The following is a 22035-nucleotide window of genomic DNA, read 5'->3' as shown; positions in this document are numbered from 1 at the left end:
TACACATATTAACACATCTAACACTAATAAGAGGTACCTACAGAAGGAAAGGGTTACATTGTCCAAAAAGGAATGTACTCATTACCTGACATGTAACTGTAACCTCTCTGTGCATCACCTTTATAACAATTTTAAAAACACAAGAAAAGAGATATGCACAGCACCTACTATAAAATAAGTTACCTATAGACAGATACAGATGTCTTCATGAGTCTTCACCAGTATTATCTTCAGACAAACAAGACACTAAAGAAACAAAGTAATAAAGCTAGTGTTGAAGACATAAGGACTCAATTGTAATCTCCATGTTTTAGTTAGCCTCCCGATATTTTGATCTGTTCAACAGAATGTGTCCAAACAAATGTCTTACATTTACATGAAAGAGGAGAGACCATTTTTACACTCAAAGAACTCATGGGATACTTACAGAAACTAGTAATCCTCTCTCTGATACTTAGTTTTTTCTCATTTCATAATAGGATTACCTATTATGAAAAAACCTGTATTGCCAATGCTATTATTATTTAAACAAGTAAGGCAATTTCAGTCTAAAAAGGCGACCAACCAGTGAGTGGAAGCCAACTGTTTTAACAACTAATGGAGGTATTTTCGTGTTTTATGGACAGGCAGACAAGACTAAAAAAAAAAAAAAAAGGTGCTATTAGGTCAACCCACACACATTAACTTTTTATTCTAACATCTCCTTACTTGACCCCATTCTTTGCCTCTGGACACCCATTTGATTTTGGACACAAAACTGAAATGCTTGAGATACTGTTTGGTATCTTGCCATTTTTTTTTTAAGCCTTAAAGTTTTGCTTCAAACAAGCTATTTGGAACTGCATGAATAAAAGGAAAGGAAAGAAGGACTTGAATGCTTGGATCAGGACAAGCTAAGTGCTGAGTGAGTAGACAGAGCAGGTCTTCACGATGGGGGGGGGGGTGAGGAAGACGTGGAGGGGGAAATGGCAGAGCAAAGCGCTTCCAGCTCCTTTAAACGAGCGCGGAAGGGCCCCTCTGCGGCGAGAAAGACCAGGAGGCTGCGTGGGGGCCCGAGGGCCCTCCTTCCCCGGTAGGGCGCTCACGTCTGGAGGCTGGGGAAGCCGGGGATGTCTCTCCTGGTGCTCTAGCCCTGTGGGGTCTGCGCGGACTCCTTCTGTGGGACGTGGGGCCGATACACAGCGCCCCGCAGACCCCGCCGCGGGCCCTCAGCGGCCGCCGCGACACTACGCAGGACCCGGCAGACCCCGACTGCCCTAGTCCCAGCAGCCAGGGTGTCAGCGTCGCCGGCTGGAGGGCTGGCCGCGAACGTACTGCGTGCGTGCGTGCGTGCGTCACGTGTCCCCGCAGCGTGACGCACGCGGCGGCGCACCGGGCGGAGGCGCGGGACGCGGCGGCGTGAGGAGCACGCAGGGGGGGCGGAGTGCGGGCGGAAGTCGGCGTCTGCGGAAAAGGAGAAAGGAAAGGGAGACGCAGCAGGGCGCGGCGCGGCGCGGCGAGGCCCCGAAGCCGGCGGGAGGGCGGGCGCCGCCTCCTCCCCCGCCCTCGCTGTAAGGATGGAAGTGACGAAAGCAGACGAGGAGGTCACTTCCTGCTGGGGTGGATGAGGAGGAGCTGGAGGCGCCGCGGAGGAGACCGGACTCAAGACGGACCGTGCCGGGCTGAGGTGAGTTAGCTGGCTCCGTCGCGGCCCCCCCCCCCACTTCCCAGCCATTATCCGGGACCCCCGTGGAGACGGTGTCCCTGAGACTGGGACCACCAGCCAGGCCGTGCCACTCCTGCCGGGCCTCGCCCCGGGCGAGGAAAGAGGGGGCCGGCGTCTGAGGGGCGACAGGACCCGGGGCTGCACCGGTCCGGGGAGGCCCGGCGGGGAGACCCGGGGAACGGAGGCTCCGGGACTGGGAACTGCTTGCGTGGTCCACAGCGCCCAGCTGGCCGTGTCTCATTTCGTGAGGGAATGGTCGCGATCGGAGGCAGGGGCCGGGGAGCTACGGTTTGCAGAACTGAATTCGAGTAAAGCGGAGTGTTGTCGGGGCGAATTTGTTTTTTTAAAAAAAAAAGCCTGTAGAGACACCTCGGATCTCCTGTGCTGCTTTATACTCCGGAGCTGCAGTATCGAGAGAGGGATTCCAGATCAGTGTCGTCACTAGGATATGGATCCCCCACGATCCTGCTGGTTGAAGGGTTTACCCCGTAACGGGATAAAGGCCCCGCGATCCGGCCCAGCAGTGTAGAGTTAGGGGCGTCCCTGGCTCGCAGCCTCCTGGAGCCGTGGGGAAATTAATGTTTTTCCTCCCTCATCCTCACGGAAATGGCAGAGGAAGCTCCTGCCTCAGCCTCTGGTGCCTTGTTATTGTATCTCGTGTGTGTGTGTGTGTGTGCGTGTGTGTGTGTGTGTGTGTGTGTGTGTGTGTGTGTGTGTGTCTGTGTGTGTGTATTTTCTCCTTAGGGCTATTTATCTCATCTTCAGCCGGTGGTAGTTTTATGGACTGAAATGTACTGGTCTCCTTAATGTGTGTGTTGAGAAAGAAAATCCAGAGTCTAGAGGAATCCTAAATTAGTTGAAATTTACAAGATTAGGAATTTGTCCCCACCCCACCCTGGGGCCACTGAGGTATCTACATTCCCTCCTGACCTGCTCTTGTGGGTGCTGAGGGCCTGTCATCCACCCTGGGGAACAATGAGGGTAAATCTGCCCTCCTGCCCCCAGATCCCTCTGGCAGTTTCACCCTACTCTCTTTACTGCTGGACTGACTGACACGGAGCTGCTGGCTGCTGCAAACAGGAAATTTATTGAGGAACTATAAATCTGGATGGAATGAATTCAAATCAGAGCAAGACAATGCTCTTCAGCCAGAAGATCCCCAGAAATGCCCGCTTTCTCCACTCCTCCTTCCCTATAAAAGGGTTTACATGTAAAAAAAAAATCCTCCAAAAAACCGTTTTTTTAAGAGTGTTTCTTGTAAAGTGTCTGTACATTTACTTCCGGTATCCTGGAGTGTTTTTTTTTAGGGGGAGGGGACAGTTTCTGAGTAGGAGGAGATTTCTTCCATCTCAAATAATTTAGTAAAGAAATCAAAATCAGATGTTCATTCTGGAGTGGGAATGAGATGCATTTGTATTTTTTCACCCTTTAAAGGAGTACATCTGGGTGATCTCAGGCTTGTGTATTTTGGCATCTTGATTTGTCTAGTAATAGAAGACAAACTGACTTGTTTCTGCTGCCTCTTTGGACCCATTTCACTGCATCCTTCCTTTTATTTATTTATTGATTTTAACATTTGAAGGGTTGGTCAGGAGGAAAAAAAGCAAATATTAAGGACAGTGTTTACACTTTGTGGTTTAAAGTCAGGTGAGAGATAATTATGGCTTTTGAGGCTGATGACCTGAGGACCATCATTGGCTGACTTGAGGATTAGCAATTTGGAAGTGACATGTTTGAAGGACAATCTTGTATAAGGAAGGAAGAATGGGGTAAAGGAAGTCTGAGAAAAGGGAAAAGGCTATGCCAGAAAAAAGTTCAGGAAGGTAATACATAGTAACACAAAGTAATTGTGTGGCTTGTGTCTCTCAGCAGGAGGGTGAAAATGAAAGCAGGCTGTAGCATCGTGGAAAAGCCAGAAGGAGGTGGAGGTGAGCAGAAGTTAATGACTCTGATGTATCTGGAATGTCCCTTAGTGGTTCCTGTTCTCTCTACTTGGGCTCAGCTCAAGAAAGTTAGACCATGATTGACAGCTTGCATCTTATGGATGTGTACTGAACGTGTCTGCTAAATACACCTGTATCCCTAGTTTTAGTCTCTTCCCTGTTTGAAGACATAACATTCAGCTTGAGGAGGGCAAGATTGGATAAAGATAGGATTCAGCTGTATTTTTTGTAAAATATAGTTTATCTTGTTTGGTCCTTATTTGTAAATATAAAAGGGTAACTTGAACATTAACTGCCCAACTTAGATTCAGTGATTATCATTATCACAAGGATGGGTATTTTCTCTGACCTTTACTCTCCTGTTAGCCCTGGTTAGCCCCAGCTGCCTGGGTGTTTATGGCATGTTTGCAAAGCACTCTCGAAATTCTGAGCAGTGGAATGTGGAGTTGGGGGTTCTGGTATGTGTGTACCTAGCTCGTGACTTCTTTGATCTCACCCTTTTCACATTAAAGGGTATCAGTTTCCAGACTGGGCCTACAAAACAGAGTCATCCCCAGGCTCCCGGCAGATCCAGCTGTGGCACTTCATCTTAGAGCTGCTGCAGAAGGAAGAGTTTCGCCATGTCATTGCCTGGCAGCAGGGAGAATATGGAGAATTTGTCATTAAGGATCCAGATGAGGTGGCCCGACTCTGGGGCCGCAGGAAATGCAAACCACAGATGAATTATGACAAGCTGAGCCGGGCCCTCAGGTGAGAGAAAGGTTTCCCAGAATTGTGATGTTAACAGATTGGAAAAGAGGACCACGCAGTTTGGTGAATCTTAGATAAAAAGAGTATCAGGTAATAAGCAATTACAAAATTATAGTGAATAATGTGTAGCTTTAGAGTGGGAGTGGAAGAGGTGTTGAATCCAAGTAGTGCAGGCACAGGAGGAGAAAAGGCATATCTTTGGTTATATGTAGGAGGGAATTCCAGTGTAGCTGGCACTGGATCCTGATAGACAGCCCATCTTGCTCCTGTAGTGGGCGAGCGTGTATGGTGAGACATGGATTGGAGCTCCTTTTTAATCCGGAGGATTAGCTGAGATTTCCTTATAGGGAGTTTATTGGAATTTCTCTTACCGGGCTCACCCAAAAGAGGTTAGGAAGGAGGGAAGCTAGCACAGGAAGGCTTGTTCACATAGCTATCTACCCAGATACTCTATATTTAGGCTCAGTTGTCAGTCCACTGTTTACCCCATATTTATGGGGTAAAGAACAATCACTATAAATTCTCTCAGCTATTCTTTTCCCTTGGTCAGTTTTTAAATTTCATGACTCTGCCCCTCAAGAGACCAGAGGTAGTTTATGACCTGTACTGTTTAATAGAAGCCATGCTAGGGATCCAGGTATATTGGCATTCCCTGCTTTCTTCATTCTTAGTCCCTTGAGTTTAAAATCTGTGCAGTAACTTTGTAGTAATGTCCCACATCCTACATCCCTTTTGAATGTTAAGGATGAAAAGACCAAGACAACTGTTTAGATATCTCACTGGCTATCATAAATGATTCTATGTTCCTTTGTACCTTGCACTTACATCTCCAGACTAACCACATCAGGTCTCCCAAAAGACTTGCCTGACCCCCCACTAGACAAGACAGAAAGAAACTAAACTACACAGTTAGCATAAACTACATTGCAACTTGCAGTACAATAAGAAAGAAGTGAACTGTAGAATTGAGGTTATAGGGATGGACAAAAGTAGAGTTAGGGTAGGTGACTGGGTCTTTAAAGAAAGGATACTTTGGAAAGCTCTCACCAGATAGTTTAGCTGAAAATTGAATGACAAAAGTAAGTTCTTCTTCATTGTCCTAGCTGTAATCTGAGGACCAGGCCACAGAGGAACAATAAGGAGGTTTGCTAGTTATATTGAGAGCCAGAATTATTGGTCTTAGTGATTACTTAAATTTATTAGAAGCTGTCAGTGGCTAGAAGATAAACTGAGTGTGTTCCAATTTTACAGATACTATTACAACAAGAGGATTCTTCATAAAACAAAAGGGAAAAGATTTACTTATAAATTTAACTTCAATAAGCTGGTGATGCCCAACTACCCATTCATCAACATTCGGTCAAGTGGTAAGATGCAAATCCTTTGAGAATGTATTTTGAATTAAAAAGAGAACTTTAAAAACCAAACTCTAAGACTTGGCATGTTTAAGGGAATTTTAAAAGTTCTTGTGGTAGATTAATCAGTATTCTTTTAAGTCTCCCCTTTCATCTCCTAAAGAGAGTAATAGAATTTGTGATACCAAGGTGGATTTGTTCATTTGGAACTTTTTTCCCCTCCATATTATTTGCAATCTCCTACACTATCCTGTTTAGAAATGGGGTTCCATAGGGTTGTGTTGATTTTTTAGCTCAGGACTCAGTGCAAACACTTCCGATTTTCTATGAAACTATCAGGCTCTTCTTTATCAAGTGAATCTCCTCAAAACCACAGCATCCTTCATCAGAGAACTGAAGGTTCACATGTTTGCAGTGAAAGGCAGTGTCTTTGATCTGTACCAGCAACTCAAGAGAACTAGGCACTGGGGTTACTTAGCCTTATGTGCTGTAAATGTAGCAGGGCTTCCCCTCTAACTCACTGGGTTACAGCTTTCCATCCTAGCTCATAGAAGCTTTAGGTCTTCTTTCTGTTTTTTAATTAGATGTATAAGGGGGAGGTTCATTGTGCCATTTCCATGCATACAGATAATATATGTTTTCCCCAGGACTGCCTCTTTTTTAAAATTAATTTGTTATTGTTATTATAAAGGTGGTGTAGGGAGGGGTTACAGTTACATAAGTTACGTGAAGAGTACATTTCTTTTTGTTGTTTTTTCTCTTTTTGGGGGGGTCCGGTCGTGAGGCCTGAACTCTAGGCCTGGGTGCTGTCCCTCAGCTCTTCAGCTCAAGGCTAGCGCTCTACCACTTGAGCCACAGAGCCACTTCCAGCTTTTTTCTTTTTGCTTATGTGGTGCTGAGGAATCGAACCTAGGGCCTCATGCATACAAGGCAAGCGCTCTACCACTGAGCCACCTTCCCAGCCCGAGTACATTTCTTTTTGGACAATGTCACATACATATAATATACATGCTCCCCAGGACTGCCTCTCTTGGTCGAGAAGGCAGTATTGTTAGTGTGTATGGTTGTTTAGGGGAGGGGCATTAAAGATGAGAATTATCCCTACCCTTGCCTCAAAAAAATAGATTGTATTTAGTTATTTTTGACCAGTTCATCCTTACTCTGTCTTTGAGGGCTTGTTAAGACAAAAAAAAAAAAAAAAAAAAGATCATGATTCTGAAGTAAATACAACTTCTCAGAAAACTTGGAAGAAACTGCAAAATTAGAACGGGGGTGTAGCTGAGAGAATATAATGCTAAGATATACTGCAGATATGTAATTACTACACTCAACAAGTTAGGGCAGTTTCAGCTTGACTCTGCTATCATTACAGTTCCATCTCTCCTTTTGTAACCACTCCCTCCTGTCCCTGGGGCATGCATTTAAAAAAAAAAAAAAGTGGTATTGGAATGCATCTCTCTAATTACAACCTGTTTTCTTTCCTTGTGCCTGAGGGAGCGGCATTAGGAAATCAGACCTGTCTGGCCACTGGAATCTTGTTTCCTCTATTTCTCACTATTGACCCTTTCCCTGTGTACCTTTAGGAATTAAGACTTTTTACATAGGTAATGGATAGGAATCAAGACCAACAACTTTAAAGAATGTATTGATACTCATACCCCTCATCCCAAATACTATATTGGTCTGATTCTCATTTGATCCATTTTCTGTTGGTTGAAAACTCTTAAAGTCCAGCTACCTCAACAACCTGAGATGGGGTATCTTATCAGCTCCTGGGAGTAGTGTGGTTTTCCAGGGCAAGGACTCTCTGAAGGCTGTGGTCTGGAGACCTAACTAGTGGTTTTGACACACACCTGTTCTACCAATTGAATCAACCCAAAAGTCACAATGAGTGTCTGGGATATAGCTCAGAAGAGTATGCCCCTCACATTCTTAAAGCCTGAGGTACAATAATCACGTAAAAAAAAAAAAAGTTACAGGGAAAACAAAAAGAGTATACCTTTCTTTCTCAAAAGTATATATTGGTTACTCACATCTTAGGTACAAGTAATTCCAAAGAACCAGAGTTACTTACGGTGAATTTTATCCACAGAGGCTGTGCTTAGCTTTTATGATGACAAAAGAGTATAAAATTTATTAAACATGTACTTAGTCAAGGTACTTTTGCTGAGTGGTTGGGTGAATTGTCTCATCCTATCCTTTCTACTATGGTAAAGTGTAAATGATCTGTTGAGACAATTTCTGACTGAATAGTGACTGTGACTCTTACTTTATATATCATACAAATTCTTCCTCTAAACTGGTGTTTATTTATTCAATAAATAATGTGCAAATCCTAAAGGCGCACAAAAAGATTATGGGGGAATTTAGTGTTTAACAGGAAAGGCAGTATGTATTTGCTTTAATGCAAATGTGAAATTTGAACATTTCACTCCAGAAAGTAGTCTATATAGATTTAGATCTCAAAGCCAAAGACATCCTCTCTATAGGAAGGTTGATAGAATGGGGCTATTTTGGTGTCTTTCAAAAAAAGAAAAAAAAAGGATATTTACTCATTGTAATATAGTCAAGTAATGCAAAAGTTTATTGAGTAACAGGGTAAACATTTGTATTTTTTTTCCTTTCCCTTAGTCTTACAGTTAACAGTTTAGGGTATGGCAATTATCATGTAAATAATGTTGAAATAACTTGTATAAATCATGCAATGTGGCACATACCTGTAAATCCATAATCCCAGTTCTTGAGAACAAAGGTAGGAGGATTGAGTGTTTAGGTCCAGCCTGGTCTACATAATGGGAGCCTGTCTCAAATAAACAACAACAAAAAAAAAAACATGGGCTGGGAATGTGGCTTAGTGGTAGAACACAATTCCTCAGTCCCACACGAACAGAAAAAGCTGGAAGTGTCACTATGGCTCAAGTGATAGAGTGCTAGCCTTGAGCACAGAGAGGCTCAGGGGCAGTGTCCAGACCCTGAGTTCAAGCTCAGGACTGGCAAAAACAACAACAGTACTTTATATACAGTATCCCATTTTTATCACTAAAAACACCCTATGACAATATTAAGGTATATTTAAATATTTAATTGTGTTTGCATAAAAAGATAACTAGTGAAAGTGGTTACTTATCAACAGGTGGACAGATGTGGGCTTGAGATCTCTTCCATCTATACCTCTCATTGTCCACCTATCCTCACCTCATTATTTATTTTCATTTTGGAGAAATTCAAACCTACAGGAAAATTGGGTTAAAAACAGTGAACACCCATCTGTCCTTAGATTCACTAAATGGTTAATGTTAAAGCCACATTTGTTTTATCTCTTTCTATTTATATATACTTTTTAAATCTTTTGAGATTAAATCACAGACATCCTGGCACTTCACCCCCATGTACTTCAGAATGTATCTCCCAGGAGCAAGGACATTCTTTTCTTTAACCACAGTAACATTACCACACCCAGGAAGTTTAACATTGCTCTAATACTGTTACCTCAATACATTTTTGAATGAGGTATGCCTTTCCTTTAGACTTTGAACCATAATGATTATCTAATAAATTATTTTAACAATTGGATATGCACTGATACTATTCCAAGGGCTTCATAAATATTAACTTTTTTTATTTATTTTATTTTGATTTTTCTGCCAGTCCTGGGTTTGAACTCGGCCTGGGCGCTGTTCCCTAGCCTCTGTGTGGTCAAGACTAGCATTCTACCACTTGACCCACAGTGTCATTTCCGTTTATGTGGTACTGTTTATGTGGTATTTCTGTTTATGTGGTACTGAGCAATCGAACCCAGAGTTTCAAGCATGCTAGGCAAGCACTACCACTAAGCCACATTCCCAGCCCCAAATATTAACTCCTCAAAACATTAGAATTGGTCCTATTACTATCTGTTTTTCAGGTAAGGAAATAGGCATACAGATGTAAATTGTCTAGAGGCACATGACTGGGACCAGGATTTGAACTTAGGCAAAGACATTATTTTCCTTTTTCCCATTTTTTTGCAGAGGATACTTAACTCTGGCTACAAGGTAGAAGATGCTAGAAATAAGATTCAGAGCCAGATTTTTTTCAGTTCTACTATTTGAGTCTCATAGAAATGATCGTCTTTTAAGAGCAACAGTATTTGTCATTTTTTAGCAGCAGACTCCATTGTAAACAGAATTTTAGCTCTGAACTCTTAGGATGTAATACATAAAAGTGGGGAGCAGGGGCTTGGAATGCATATAAGAATGCATATAAGTTATGGGGTTTGAACTCAGGGCCTAGGCATTGTCCTTGACGATCTTTTGCTAAAGGCTAGTACTCTACCACTTGAGCCACAGTGCCACTTCTGCCTTTTGCAAGCTACTAAGCCACATCCCAGCCCGCAAGTGATCTTTTACATTTGACTGCATGTACTCTTGAACTAAAAATCAAGAGTCACACACCTATAATCATAGCTACTCAGGAGGCTGAGATCTGAGGGTTATGGTTCAAAGCCAGCCTGGACAGAAAAGTCCATGAGGCTTTTATCCCAATAAACTACTCAAAGAAGGTGAAAGGTATTGTGGCTCAAGTGGTAGAGCACTAGGCACTAGCTCAGGGACAGAACCCAGGCCCAGAGTTCAAACCATAGGACCAACAAACAAAAAGGAAAGAGTCAAAACAATCAAAAAGGGTACCAAGATAGGTTTTTAGTCACTGTAGTAAGTTGAAAGAAGAGGTCATTTTGCCTTGGTACTCTCGGCCTATTTAAATATTATTCAAGGTTATCTGTCTTTTTCTGGGTTGAGATTAAATCAGAGGCCATTTTAGAAGTATTGTAGAACAGTTTTCTGTGGAATACCAGTTCAGGAAATGCTCTTCTAGCACATTGTGACTTGTCAAACATAGAAAGCTACAGTCTTGTATGTATCAGCCAACTCCAGTCAAGTCTGAGAGTGAGTGACTCAGACCAACAGTAGAAAACGTATGCCAGACACTGGTGGTACACAATGTAATCTTAGCTACACAGGAGGCGGAGATCTGAGGATTGCAATTTGAAGCCAGCTCAGACAGGAAAGTCCATGAGACTCTTATCACCAAAAAAGTCTTAAGTGGTGCTGTGGCTCCAGTGGTAGAGTGCTAGCTTTGAGCATTAAAAAAAAAAAAAAAAGTGAAGCTCAGAGACAGCACTCAGGCTGAGAATTCAAGCCTTAGGACTAGCACACTCGTGTGGGAGCAATTACGAGCCACACTGTATCTGATGAACCTTTTTGTTTCCTTTCCACGACCACTATACTTAGACTGATTTTTTTTTCTTGTTTATTTCTTGTCCCTTTTGTCCTTTTACCTTCTCCTTCAGGGTGTAAAGCAACCCGACATCATCATCATAGTGGAAGCCACTGGCACCTCCCAGGAACCTGAAGGGTCCCTGTGGCCTCCAATAGCAAAACTTTCTCAGTTCATATTTAGGGCTTTGTGGGCAAGTTGAGAACTTGAGAGCCCTTCAAATTGGTATGATCAACACAATAATAGTTTCAGGTTTAGCAGTGGAATTTGAGAGAGGGAGAATAGATCCTAGATTTTCTCCCACTCTCCTCAGTGCTTGAATGGGAATGAAGATTTTTACCTGACATAGGTAACAGAGAACTTATTAGGGGGAATATCCATTATAAGAACACCGAAAGAGGGCTGGGAAGGTGGCTCAGTGGTAGGGCGTTTGCCTTGCATGCCTAAGGCCCTGGGTTCAATTCCTCAGCACCACATAAGAAAAAAGCCGGAAGTGGCGCTGTGGCTCAAGTGGTAGAGAGCTAGCCTTGAGCAGAAGGGCTGAGGGACAGCGCCCAGGCCCAGAGTTCAGGCCCCATGACCGGACCCAAAAAAAAAGAACACCGAAAGAACTTTAAAGACATCCTTTTTCCAGTTTTGTTTTTGGGTTTTGTTTTCATTTTGATCTATAGTAGGGCTTGAACTTAGGGCCTGGACACTGTCCCTGAACTCTTTTGCTCAAGGCTAGTGCTCTACCGTTTTGAGCTCAGCACAACTTCAGTTTTCTGGTGGTTGGTTGGAGATAAGGGTCTCATGGACCCTCCTGCCTGGGCTGGTTGAATTGTAGTCCTCAGGGCTCAACCTCCTGAGTAGCTAGGTTTATAGGTGTGAGCCACTAGCACCCAGCTGTTTTAAACTCAAGGCTGTCTTTGAACTCATTATCCACCCATGTGCTGAGATTATAGGTATATGCCCCTACACCCAGGCTGGTCCATATTTTCTAACTAGACAGGAAACTATGGGATATGGGTCATTTGGAGTCTTTATTTCCTGTTGACACTGAAAATTGTACATGGGACTGGCATAGTAAAAGTAATGATAGTGAATGACCAAATGATCGATGCAATCTTTTGTCTTTTCCACGATCACAGGTGTGGTTCCTCAAAGTGCACCACCAGTGCCAACAGCCTCTTCACGGTTCCATTTCCCACCTCTGGATGCCCATTCTCCACCTGGTGATGTACAGTCTGGGCGGTTCTCTGCTAGCTCCCTAACTGCCTCTGGCCAGGAGTCAAATAATGGCACTGATAGAAAGGTGGAGCTTTCAGAGCTAGAAGATGGCTCAGCTGCTGACTGGCGCCGGGGCGTGGATCTCATGGCCTCCAGGAATGCTGTTGGTGGAGGAGGGATTGGCCATCAGAAACGCAAGCCTGACATAATGCTTCCTCTGTTCACTAGGCCAGGGATGTACCCTGACCCCCACAGTCCTTTTGCTGTCTCTCCAATTCCTAGCCGTGGAGGTGTCCTTAGTGTCCCCATCTCACCGGCCCTCTCCCTGACTCCCACCATCTTCTCCTATAGCCCTTCACCAGGCCTCAGCCCCTTCAACAGCAGTTGCTTCTCCTTCAACCCAGAGGAAATGAAACACTACCTTCATTCTCAAGCCTGTTCTGTGTTCAATTATCATCTGAGTCCTCGGACTTTTCCCCGCTACCCAGGGCTCATGGTTCCACCACTGCAATGCCAAATGCATCCTGAGGAGTCTACTCAGTTTTCTATCAAGCTGCAGCCCCCACCCATTGGACGAAAGAACCGAGAGAGAGCAGAGAGCACAGAGGAGTCTGCACCTGTCACTGTGCCCACCGTGGCTCCCATTCCTCCTCGAATTAAGGTGGAGCCCACCTCTGAGAAGGATACAGAGGGCCTCGGGCAGTCAGCCCCGGAGAAGGAAGAGCACTCTCAAGATGAGGGCAGTGTGCCAAGCAGGACTATAGAAGAGGAGAAAGGTACCATCTTTGCCCGCCCTACTGCCCCACCTGCCTGGCCCTCTGTACCCATTAGTACCCCCAGTGAGGAACCTCCAGAGGTAACTGAAGACAGTGAGGATAGATCAGGCAAAGAACCTAGTGCACCTGAGAAGAAAGAAGATGCCCTAATGCCCCCCAAGCTTCGATTGAAGCGGCGCTGGAATGATGACCCTGAAGCCCGTGAGCTGAATAAGACCGGCAAGTTCTTCTGGAGTGGGGCAGGACCTCGGGGCCTAGCAGCAGCTGCCGCTGATGCTTAGAACTGCAAGTGAGATAGGCGCTGTTTATATTATAATCAAATACATACATGTATTTATGTAGCAAGATTTGGGGGGAGGGGGGAGGGTGTTAGACTGGTTTGATCATTCTGGGGCATAGTCTTGTACTTTTCTGTTGGGGATGGGATGGGAATCTTCTGTTGTAAATTAAGTTGGATGTGAACACACTTTTTTTTTTCCTGGGAAGTAGGACACACAGAGTATTGAATTGAAAGGGGAAGGAGTCTGTTTCCCATTTGAGGCTTGCACTTCCTGACAAGGAAATATCTAAAGGGCCCAGGTACTTTCTGGTCCCATAACAGTTCAGGTTCTAGACCTCTTTCTTTTCTATATATACATGGAAAGCCATTAATGAGTTTCTTTTGTTCTGAGAGAGATACATAAAAGGGAAAACATTGTAGCTGGGAGAGGTTCAACAGTAAGTATTTTTACCTGAAAATACTCTTTTAATTATTTCAGGGGAAGAATAATAGAATGTCGGTCTTAACTTGGGCAGAGGATGTTCAGGTGTCTCTTCTTTTGTTGTTGTTTGGCATTTTTCATTTCCTTTTTTTAAAATGTTTTCAGGACACGTGAGCATACTGCCAGTTAGGGTAGACTGGGAGGGTGCTGGAGGCCCCTCTCCGCTGCAGGGGGAAGGCGGGAAGTAAGCCCTGCCATCCGCTCCTTGGACTTTTCACCCACTTCACCTACTAAGAAGCCATGAAGACTTGTAAACTCTTGTTCAGGGAAGAAAGAAGAGGGCAGGAGGAAGCAACCCAATGCCTTTAAAAACAAAAACAAAAAATGAAAAAATGGTCATTTTTCTTTTTCCATTGTGGGTTTGGGAAGCCAAACCAAAGTGTGAACAAGTTCATGGAGAAGCCTGACATATGTCTTTACATTGTGTCTGATTCTCTTATTTTCTTAAGTCGAGCCTTAACTATGAACACACTTTAAAGTGATACGGGTCTGTCAACTTAAACCTGTAAAGGATGTGGCCACTGTTCAGATAATCAAGGAATATTCAAACATGGTTAAATTCCTTACTGGTAGTCATTTCCTCTTAATGTTGGAATGGTAGCAAAAGGTAAATTGTGAAGCTGAGGACAGATGCCTGGTAACACAGAAGGTAGCTGCAGGAACAAGTGGAAGTTTGTTGAAACTGTAGGAATGGGTAGAAAGAAGACAGGCAGTTAGATGCTAAGAGGTCTGGTGTGAGGCAAGTCGGTGTCTGTGCTCTTCTGGTGTTGCCATTCATGCCATCCCCCTTTACCCAGCTAGTTCTGAGTCTCCTGGTCAGTTAAATATCCTGAGTCAGACCACTATACAGAGAAGTGAGGAATTATTTCTTTCTGGGAAATTCCCTCCCAGCAAGTTCAAGAGAATGGGAAGATATTTGGTCTAATATGAAGCAAAACACTAGGTAGGACTGGGGGCAGAGAGGCAGCAGCCAGCCTTTGTATATGCATGTGTACCTCTGTAGTGTAGTAAAACACCTAGCTGGCTGTGGCCCAGATCCACCTTAACAGGCAGCAGGGAAGAAAGGGGTGGCATGGGAGTGGCTTCCAGGAATTGAAGAGACTCCTGACTCCTTTGGCCTAAGAAAACTGTATACTAAGTAACATTTGACAGTGGTATTTTACTGGAGTCCATCATGCTTTTTCATGACAAGTGTCCTCACTTAATCCAAATTCCATGAGTGATTTGTCTTTCCCCCAGGAAAGGGACTGAGAGTGGTCCCTAACGACTCAGGCTTTGGTCATGCTGCCTTTGTGGTTGTGTTTCCTTCTCTGCACCTCAACTTACCTCTGAATCAGAAAGCAAACCCAGCAGGTAAAAGAAAGCTCTCTGTTAGGTATTGCCCAGTCTAACCAGGGAGGCCAGCTGGACACCCATTGTCCACTAGAGGGGAGGGCCAGCAGGTGTCTGTATGAACTCAGGAATAGAAACATGGGGCCTTTAAAATAAGAGGGAGAAAAATCCATGTTACATACCTGTAACCCCCTAGAACCCAAGTGCCAGAATTAATTCCTAGATGCTGCTTCTGAAGAAAAAGTCACTGCTTTTACACTTGAAAACACACTCAAAATATGTTCAACTCCATGAAAAACGTTGTTTTTTTGGGTTTTTTTTTTTTTTGGATTTAAGAAATTGTTTGCTGTTTAACTGTTTCCTTTGATTGCCATTCCACCAGTGTTTGTTGATTTGCACTGCACACTGGGGGTGGGGGTGGAGCTTCTTAAACAGCTGAACTTGGGCTTGCTCAGGAAGTGGACTGGGGAATGTGCAGGTCGTTGATATTTCCTCTGGCAAAAGAGTCTTATCTCCCCAGCCCACTCCTGGCAGCACCTGTCACTAACCTGGTACAAGGCAGGTTTTTCCCTTCCATGAGCATCTCATCACTGCCCAACAGCAGATGGAAAAAGGGGGGACAAAAGCCAGACCTACTTCCCTCTCCCTCCATTTTTCCAGTTTTGCTGTGCCAAATGTTTAGGAGTTTGCAAATATAAATTATTGAAATTTCATTAATCAAGAACTTGTTCGTGTAAAAAGTTTGCTTTTTTAGCTATAGGAAGGAAACAGTAGAGATCTCTTAAGGGCATCCAGCCTTGCTGAGCTCACCTTTTTTCCTGAAGGGTTAGGAGTAAAATGTCAACATCCCAAGTCCCTTCACCCCAGTTTTTAAGCTGTACTACATTAAACCCAGCTCACTAATACAGGGAATTACCACACCCTAATGATCCATGGGCCAAGAAACTTCCAAAAGCATTAAAAAAGATGGTTGAAGTATTATCACTTCTCACCAAGTGAGTAGTCAGTTGGCTGTCCCTTGTTTTTTTAATTTATTCTGTAATTATGTTTGTGCTTTTTGTTTTTATAAACAGTAATGGATCATATATTTTTATGTGGTTTAAAAGAAAACTTTGATTCAGTCTTTCAAGAATTGTTCCATTTTTAGTTTCTTCTTGGGGAAAAAAGTTAGTTAATTTGTTCTGAAATAGTTAGGCATTCTTTGAGTTATAAAATTGTGATGCAGGGATTTGTGAATAAGACATTCATGTGTGAAAGGTAACCACTAGTTACCCACATAAGCAGAATAAAGTGTGTATATGTACATAAAATGTAAGTAATTTTAACTCTTGTGCAGTGCCTTTTAGATGTTCCGCTTTCTATACAGTCTCCAAATTTTTGCATATATATTATATATATGATGTAATGTTATAGAAATATATGTATAATATACATATTTTTTTCCAGGGGTATCTGATAGCTCTGTATTTTGTTATGGAAGTTGAAAGAAAAAAAAGTATTTTACCTCAGAAATTAAAGTTAAATAAAAAGTACTTTTAAGTAATGTTTGTAAGTGATGATTTTGTTGTTCATAACATGCTTGTGTCAGGGTGATCATGCCAGAGAATTTACCAAGTCCATGCTAGGTCACACCACCACCACACTTTTTTATCCTGTTGTATGAGAACCAACATAGTGAGGGTTAGGTCTCTCTAACAGTGTTGGAACTTGTTGGTTTCCTCCAGTGAGTCACTACTACCAGATAAAGGAAACCAAAGCCAGGGACCCAAGTTAGAAGAACATGTCTCAAGAAATTTTCCTAGGAGGATCAAGGTTCCAGGCCAGCTTGGGCAGAAAAGTCTGAGAGCTTGATGAGGTGATCCCAGCAATGATGGTAAGCCTAAAATAGGTGGTCTCAGTCCAAGCAGGAATCAAGACTCTATCTCAAAAATAAGGCAAAACAGGCACTGGGGGCTCACACCTGTAACACTCACTAGGAAGTTTGAGATCTGAGGATTGTGATTCAAAGAGCCAGAGCAGAGAAGCCCATGATACTTTATCTCCAGTTCAAAAAAAAAAGTAGATCTGTATCTCAACTGCTGGCTTTGAGCAAAAATCAGGGACAGTACCAGGGTCCTGAGTTCAAGCTCCAGGACTGGCACAAAACTAAAAAAATAACAGGCAAAGCAAGGCTGGAGGAAGGACTGTAGATCTACAAATGTGCAAATGTACAAGACAGGCAAGTCCAGAGACCAAACAGATTTGTGGTTGCTAGAGTAGGGAGTTACCCTTGGCTTTAAAGATGGTAAGAATGTGCAGGATTCAGACAGTTGCAGATTTTGAATATAACCAGTGAATTATAACAGCTGAAAACGTGAATGTTAAAATGAGTTATATCTCAATAAAGATGGATTTTCTTGGTTTGGTTTTGGTTTGTTTTGGTTTTATTTACTAGGCAAGCCAGTACCAGGGAAATGTAATAATTCCCAGTAGAGAACAAGATTCCAGAGAGATGGAGGGGATCTGAATATTGAATGCCATATAATCAAACTTTTAAGGAAAATGGGAGATAGGAAAAGTGATTTTTCTGAAAGTCCCAACATTCCCTGTGTCAAATTCATTCAGTAATTAGGTAGAACTGGGTGGTAAAGGAGATGCAGGTAAAGGTAAATGGTGTGGGACAAGCCTAAAATGTTTGCAGTTTATTCTGCCAGCAGTAGCCACATCTGTTGTCTTACAACAATTTGTGCCTCCTGCTTCTCCCTCAATACTGAAAGCAAAGGTAGGCTTGTTTTAGGAACAAGTGTGCACCTCATGTTCATATCAGGATCCTAGATGACAGGTTGCTCCCAATTGTATGGTGTTATGGAATTCAAGGGGAGAGTGATGATGAGCCGAGGGAAGGGAGGGAAGGAAGGGGCTAGGAGGTATAACAGGCAATGAGAAGATTGGAAAGGCCATTGGTTCTTCATGGTTAGGGACCAAAAGCCTTCACTGATAACCATGTTAGCATATCCTGGAAGGCCTTTCATTGGACTGCTTCCAGCCTCATCCTTTACCTGGACACACAGACATTCTCTTGGTTATCCAAAGCCTAAAGACTTTTTTTTTTTTTTTAGCAGTCCTGTGCCTCGCACTCTACCACTCTGAGCCACAACACCATTTCTGGCTTTTTCTGTGTATGTGGTACTGAGGAATTGAACCCAGGGCTTCATGCATGCTAAGCAAACATTCTACCACTAAGCCACATTTCCAGCCCAGCCTAAGGACTTTTTTTTTTTTTTTTGTCAGTGATGGGGCTTGAACTTTAGGCCTGGGCACTGTCCCTGAGCTCTTCAGCTCAAGGCTAACGCTCTACCACTTGAGCCACAGTGCCACTTCCAGTTTTTTGGTGGTTAATTGGAGATAAGAGTCTCCTGGACTTTCTTGTCTAGGCTGGCTTTGAACCACAATCCTCAGATCTCAGCCTCCTGAGGATTACAGGTGTGAGCCACCAGCATCCTGAAGCCCAAGGACTTTTTAAGGACTTAGTCCTCATGACAGCCCTCTGAGGCAGGATTGTTCGTTCCTATTCTTCTGAGATGAACACTGAGTTTCAGAGAAGTTCTCTGGTGTGACCAGAGTGCAAACCCCAGCACTTGGACTCACAACTACCCATCCACAGGCCTCTGTGCCATGCAGAGCCATAGATCTGATCCACCTGGCTCTGCCTGAATACCTTTCGTTCTCCCTATTTTTTTTCTTCTCTTCTTTTTCCTTTGTGATCAAGGCTAGTGCTCTACCACTTGAACCACAATATGCCACTTTCAGCTTTTCTGAGTAGTTTATTGGAGATAAGAGTTTCATGTATGGGGCTGGGAAGGTGGCTCAGTGGTATAGTGATTGCCTTCCATGCATGAGGCCCTGGGTTCAATTCCTCAGCACCACATAAACAGAAAAAGCCGGAAGTGGCACTGTGGCTCAAGTGGTAGAGCGCTAGCCTTGAGCTGAAGAGCTGAGGAACAGCTCCCAGGCCCAGAGTTCAGGCCCCACGACCGACAAAAACAAAACAAGAGTTTCATGGACTTTCCTGCCCTGGCTGGCTTCAAACTATGATCCTCAGACCTCAGCCTCCTAAGTAGCCAGGATTACAGGTGTGAGCCACTGGCACCTGGCTTCTTTCTGCATTACTGTACAAATATTTTCTCCTTCAGAATTCAACTCAGTGCCTCTAGGGTCCTTTCCTGGAATCTTTTCTTTCTTGCATTTCTGTCCAAGAATTCTTCAGAATTCAACTCAGTGCCTCTAGGGTCCTTTCCCAGCAGGATAGGGAAACTCCTGGGTGTTCTATTACAGCCCTGTTATCTCCCAGTCTTCTTCTCCCCTGACACCCCAAACACACTTAACTGCTTGTTTATCTGCTTGTCTAACTTCTCACAGAGCAGTCAAGAGGTCAAGGGCCAGCACAGGGTTTGAATTAACTGGCTTTCACCACCACCTAACACACTAAAGCTAAGGATACTTGGTAAATGCTTGTTGAATAAAGAAGGATGTTTCATTACTGGGACAGAAGATCAGCTTTAGAACATGAAGACAGGCAAAAGTATGAGGGAAGAGTGACAGTTACACAATATCTGTGGTCTAGTTTTCAGGCTACATAGTAGGGAACACCTGCCAACATTGCTGAACCCTTCTGCCCCCAAGCCCATTCAAGCACAGCCTTCTCTCAATCTCTGAGCTGGTCCTCACAGGCTCCTCCCCTCTGATCTCTAAGGTCTCCTTCCCTTCTTGCCACTGTAACTGTCACCTACCTTCAAACCTGCCTTTGCTCCAGGGACCAACAGGATGTGTTAACTGTCTATTTACTCCAAGAAAATGTAAGCAAGAAAAAAAATGAAGTAAAATTATAAAAGCCTTTCCCCTGCCTTCCATTTTCCAAGATGCCCCTAGTTCTAACCAGCCCACCTGAGCATTTCCCTTCCTGTTCCCTCTCTAGGATTCCTCACTAGTCCCAGCTGTGCATTCCTACCCTCTGTCCTTTAGGGAAGAAAAAAAGTAAGCAGGCAGAAACCCCTTCTAAGACTATGGCCTGTTCTGCACCAGCTTCCCTCCCAAGCGCTGGAGATTTCCTGAAACATCGAATCCATAGTTCCACCCATGCCATTTTACTGGCATGAAACCTTGGACCATTTATAGAAGTCCTCTGTACCTCCATTTCTCTGTTTTATAGGGTTGTTATGGAGATTCAATGATGCACAGAAAATGCTTAGTATTCAAAACTGTTCTTTTAGTAAAGTAACCAGGATGCTTATGTAAGGTCCTACCCTCGCACCCTAGGATCATGGTTACATTCTCTGAGTCTTTGTGCCTTTATTCTAGGTTTTCACAGTCCACTCAAAAGGAGGGAGATACTATCATCCCCATTTTACTGATACAGAAAAAAAAGAGGATCTGAGCAGGTGAGAGGACAGAGATTCAAACCAAGGCCTCCCAAGTCCAGATTGCATACATTTCCCCCTGAAGACACCTGTTCTGCCCAGCATCCCAGAATCAGGCAAGCAGAATGGAGGCTGGGAAGAGGCCAGCCTCAAGCATTCCTCCAGGTATTAGATCATGTGTCACAGCCTGGAGTATTAAGATCTTGGCAAGAAACCTGCCGGGCAGTGGGTGGATGGGGGTAGGGGGAAGCACCTGTTAGTGTTGTATTATTGTTGTTTTGCTGGGGGATTGTGAGGACTTAGACAGGCTCTAAAGCCTCCAGAGATTCCCAGTTCCCAAAGATTCTCCAAAGCATTCCCAGAATTCAGCCTTCCCTCTGCCTGCTCACTCCACCCCAGACTGACAGACTGATGGCCTAGGGTGAAGGGTGGCAGAGAAGGCCCCACCCCAAGTCTCCCACTCAGCTCCAGGATTAAGTTGGCAGTTGGTGGGAAAGCCATAAACCCAGGGGATATGTCCCAAGCCATGAAAGTGAAGGTCTGGGACCAACAACAGCAGGGCTCTGTCCCTGCTTCATTATCTCAGGTCAGAGTTCCACCTCACCTTTAGCCCAAACATCAGTCTAGGAGTCTGAGCCTTACAACCTGGGTCCCAGAGAGCCTAGGGCCAGTAAAAAGGTCATTGGCCTCTTATCTGGTCGCCTTCAGTCCTGTAGGGCCTGTAGGGATGGAGGACAGAAGGTCTGGGAGCAGAGGTCAGCCTTGGATCTTCTGAGAACAATGTTAAGGCCTTTTTCCCAGTTGTCATTACACTGCCTCCGTGTTTTCCCAGAATTCTTCAAAGAGAAGCATAAACAAACAAGTGAGAGACCGACTAGGGGTCAGGCATGTTTGGGTGGAGTTTGTTTTGTGTCAGTACTAAGGCTTGAACTCAGGACTTAGGCTCCGTCACTTAGCTTTTTCTCTAGAGGCTAGCACTCTTCCCCTCCACTCGAACCATAGTTTCCACTCCTGGCATTTTGTTGATTAATTGGTTCAAAACCAGTCCAAACCCTGATCCTCAGATCTCAGCCTCCTGAGAAACTCAGGTGTGAAACCTGAGTGCCTGGCTAATATGGTATGGTTTTGAGACTTCAGTGTCTTCTTCATATTATTTTGCTCCCTCAATAAACCAACTAGTAGCTGGGTACCAGTGTCTCATGGCTGTAACCCCAGCTACTCAGAAAGCTGAGATCTGAGGAGTTTTTGGTTCAAGCCAGCCAAGGCAGGAAAGTCTGTGAGCTCATCTCCAATTAACTACCAAAAGCCAGAAGTGGAGCTGTGGCTCACGTGGTAGAAAGCTAGCCTTGGGAAGAAAAGCTAAGGGATAGTGCCCAGGCCCTGGGTTCAAGTGCCAGTTCCCACACCAAAATAAATAAACAAAAATAACCAACTAGTACCTCGGTACATAGGTGTCAGCCTATCTCAGAATAAAACAGCTCTAGGAAGTTGGTTTTTATCCTCCCATTCTTGGCTAGGCTGAAAGAAATCTTTATCTGTGATCTACAGACCA

General features: G+C 44.0%; 1 protein-coding gene across 2 annotated transcripts; it reads left to right on the top strand.

Annotated features, from left to right (window-relative positions):
* Positions 1–1421: 1421 nt before the first annotated feature.
* On the top strand, positions 1422–14162 carry Etv3 (ETS variant transcription factor 3). Of its 2 annotated transcripts, none has more exons than XM_069990246.1 (5): positions 1422–1666; positions 3578–3633; positions 4161–4398; positions 5650–5765; positions 12140–14162. In XM_069990246.1, the coding sequence occupies exons 2-5, from the start codon at positions 3588–3590 to the stop codon at positions 13273–13275; spliced, it is 1536 nt and encodes a 511-aa protein (XP_069846347.1). In that variant the 5' UTR covers positions 1422–1666; positions 3578–3587; the 3' UTR covers positions 13276–14162. The 2 variants fall into 2 exon arrangements, with proteins under 2 accessions (XP_069846347.1, XP_069846346.1); XM_069990245.1 differs by having other exon boundaries at positions 3575–3633.
* Positions 14163–22035: the final 7873 nt, after the last annotated feature.

Source organism: Dipodomys merriami, unplaced genomic scaffold, assembly GCF_024711535.1.
Source record: "Dipodomys merriami isolate MVZ:Mamm:240054 unplaced genomic scaffold, mDipMer1.0.p SCAF_392, whole genome shotgun sequence".
Lineage (NCBI taxonomy): Eukaryota > Metazoa > Chordata > Mammalia > Rodentia > Heteromyidae > Dipodomys > Dipodomys merriami.
Note: the sequence above shows the minus strand (reverse complement) of the source record. Positions and strands in the feature narration are given on the sequence as shown.

What these genes read in the sequence shown, in the direction of transcription:
- Etv3 (XM_069990246.1), top strand. Translation starts at nt 3,588, where the DNA reads ATGAAAGCAGGCTGTAGCATCGTGGAAAAGCCAGAAGGAGGTGGAG. An exon ending in AAAGCCAGAAGGAGGTGGAG is followed by an intron (nt 3,634 to 4,160) that starts GTGAGCAGAAGT and finishes TTCACATTAAAG; the next exon opens with GGTATCAGTTTCCAGACTGG. An exon ending in CATCAACATTCGGTCAAGTG is followed by an intron (nt 5,766 to 12,139) that starts GTAAGATGCAAA and finishes CCACGATCACAG; the next exon opens with GTGTGGTTCCTCAAAGTGCA.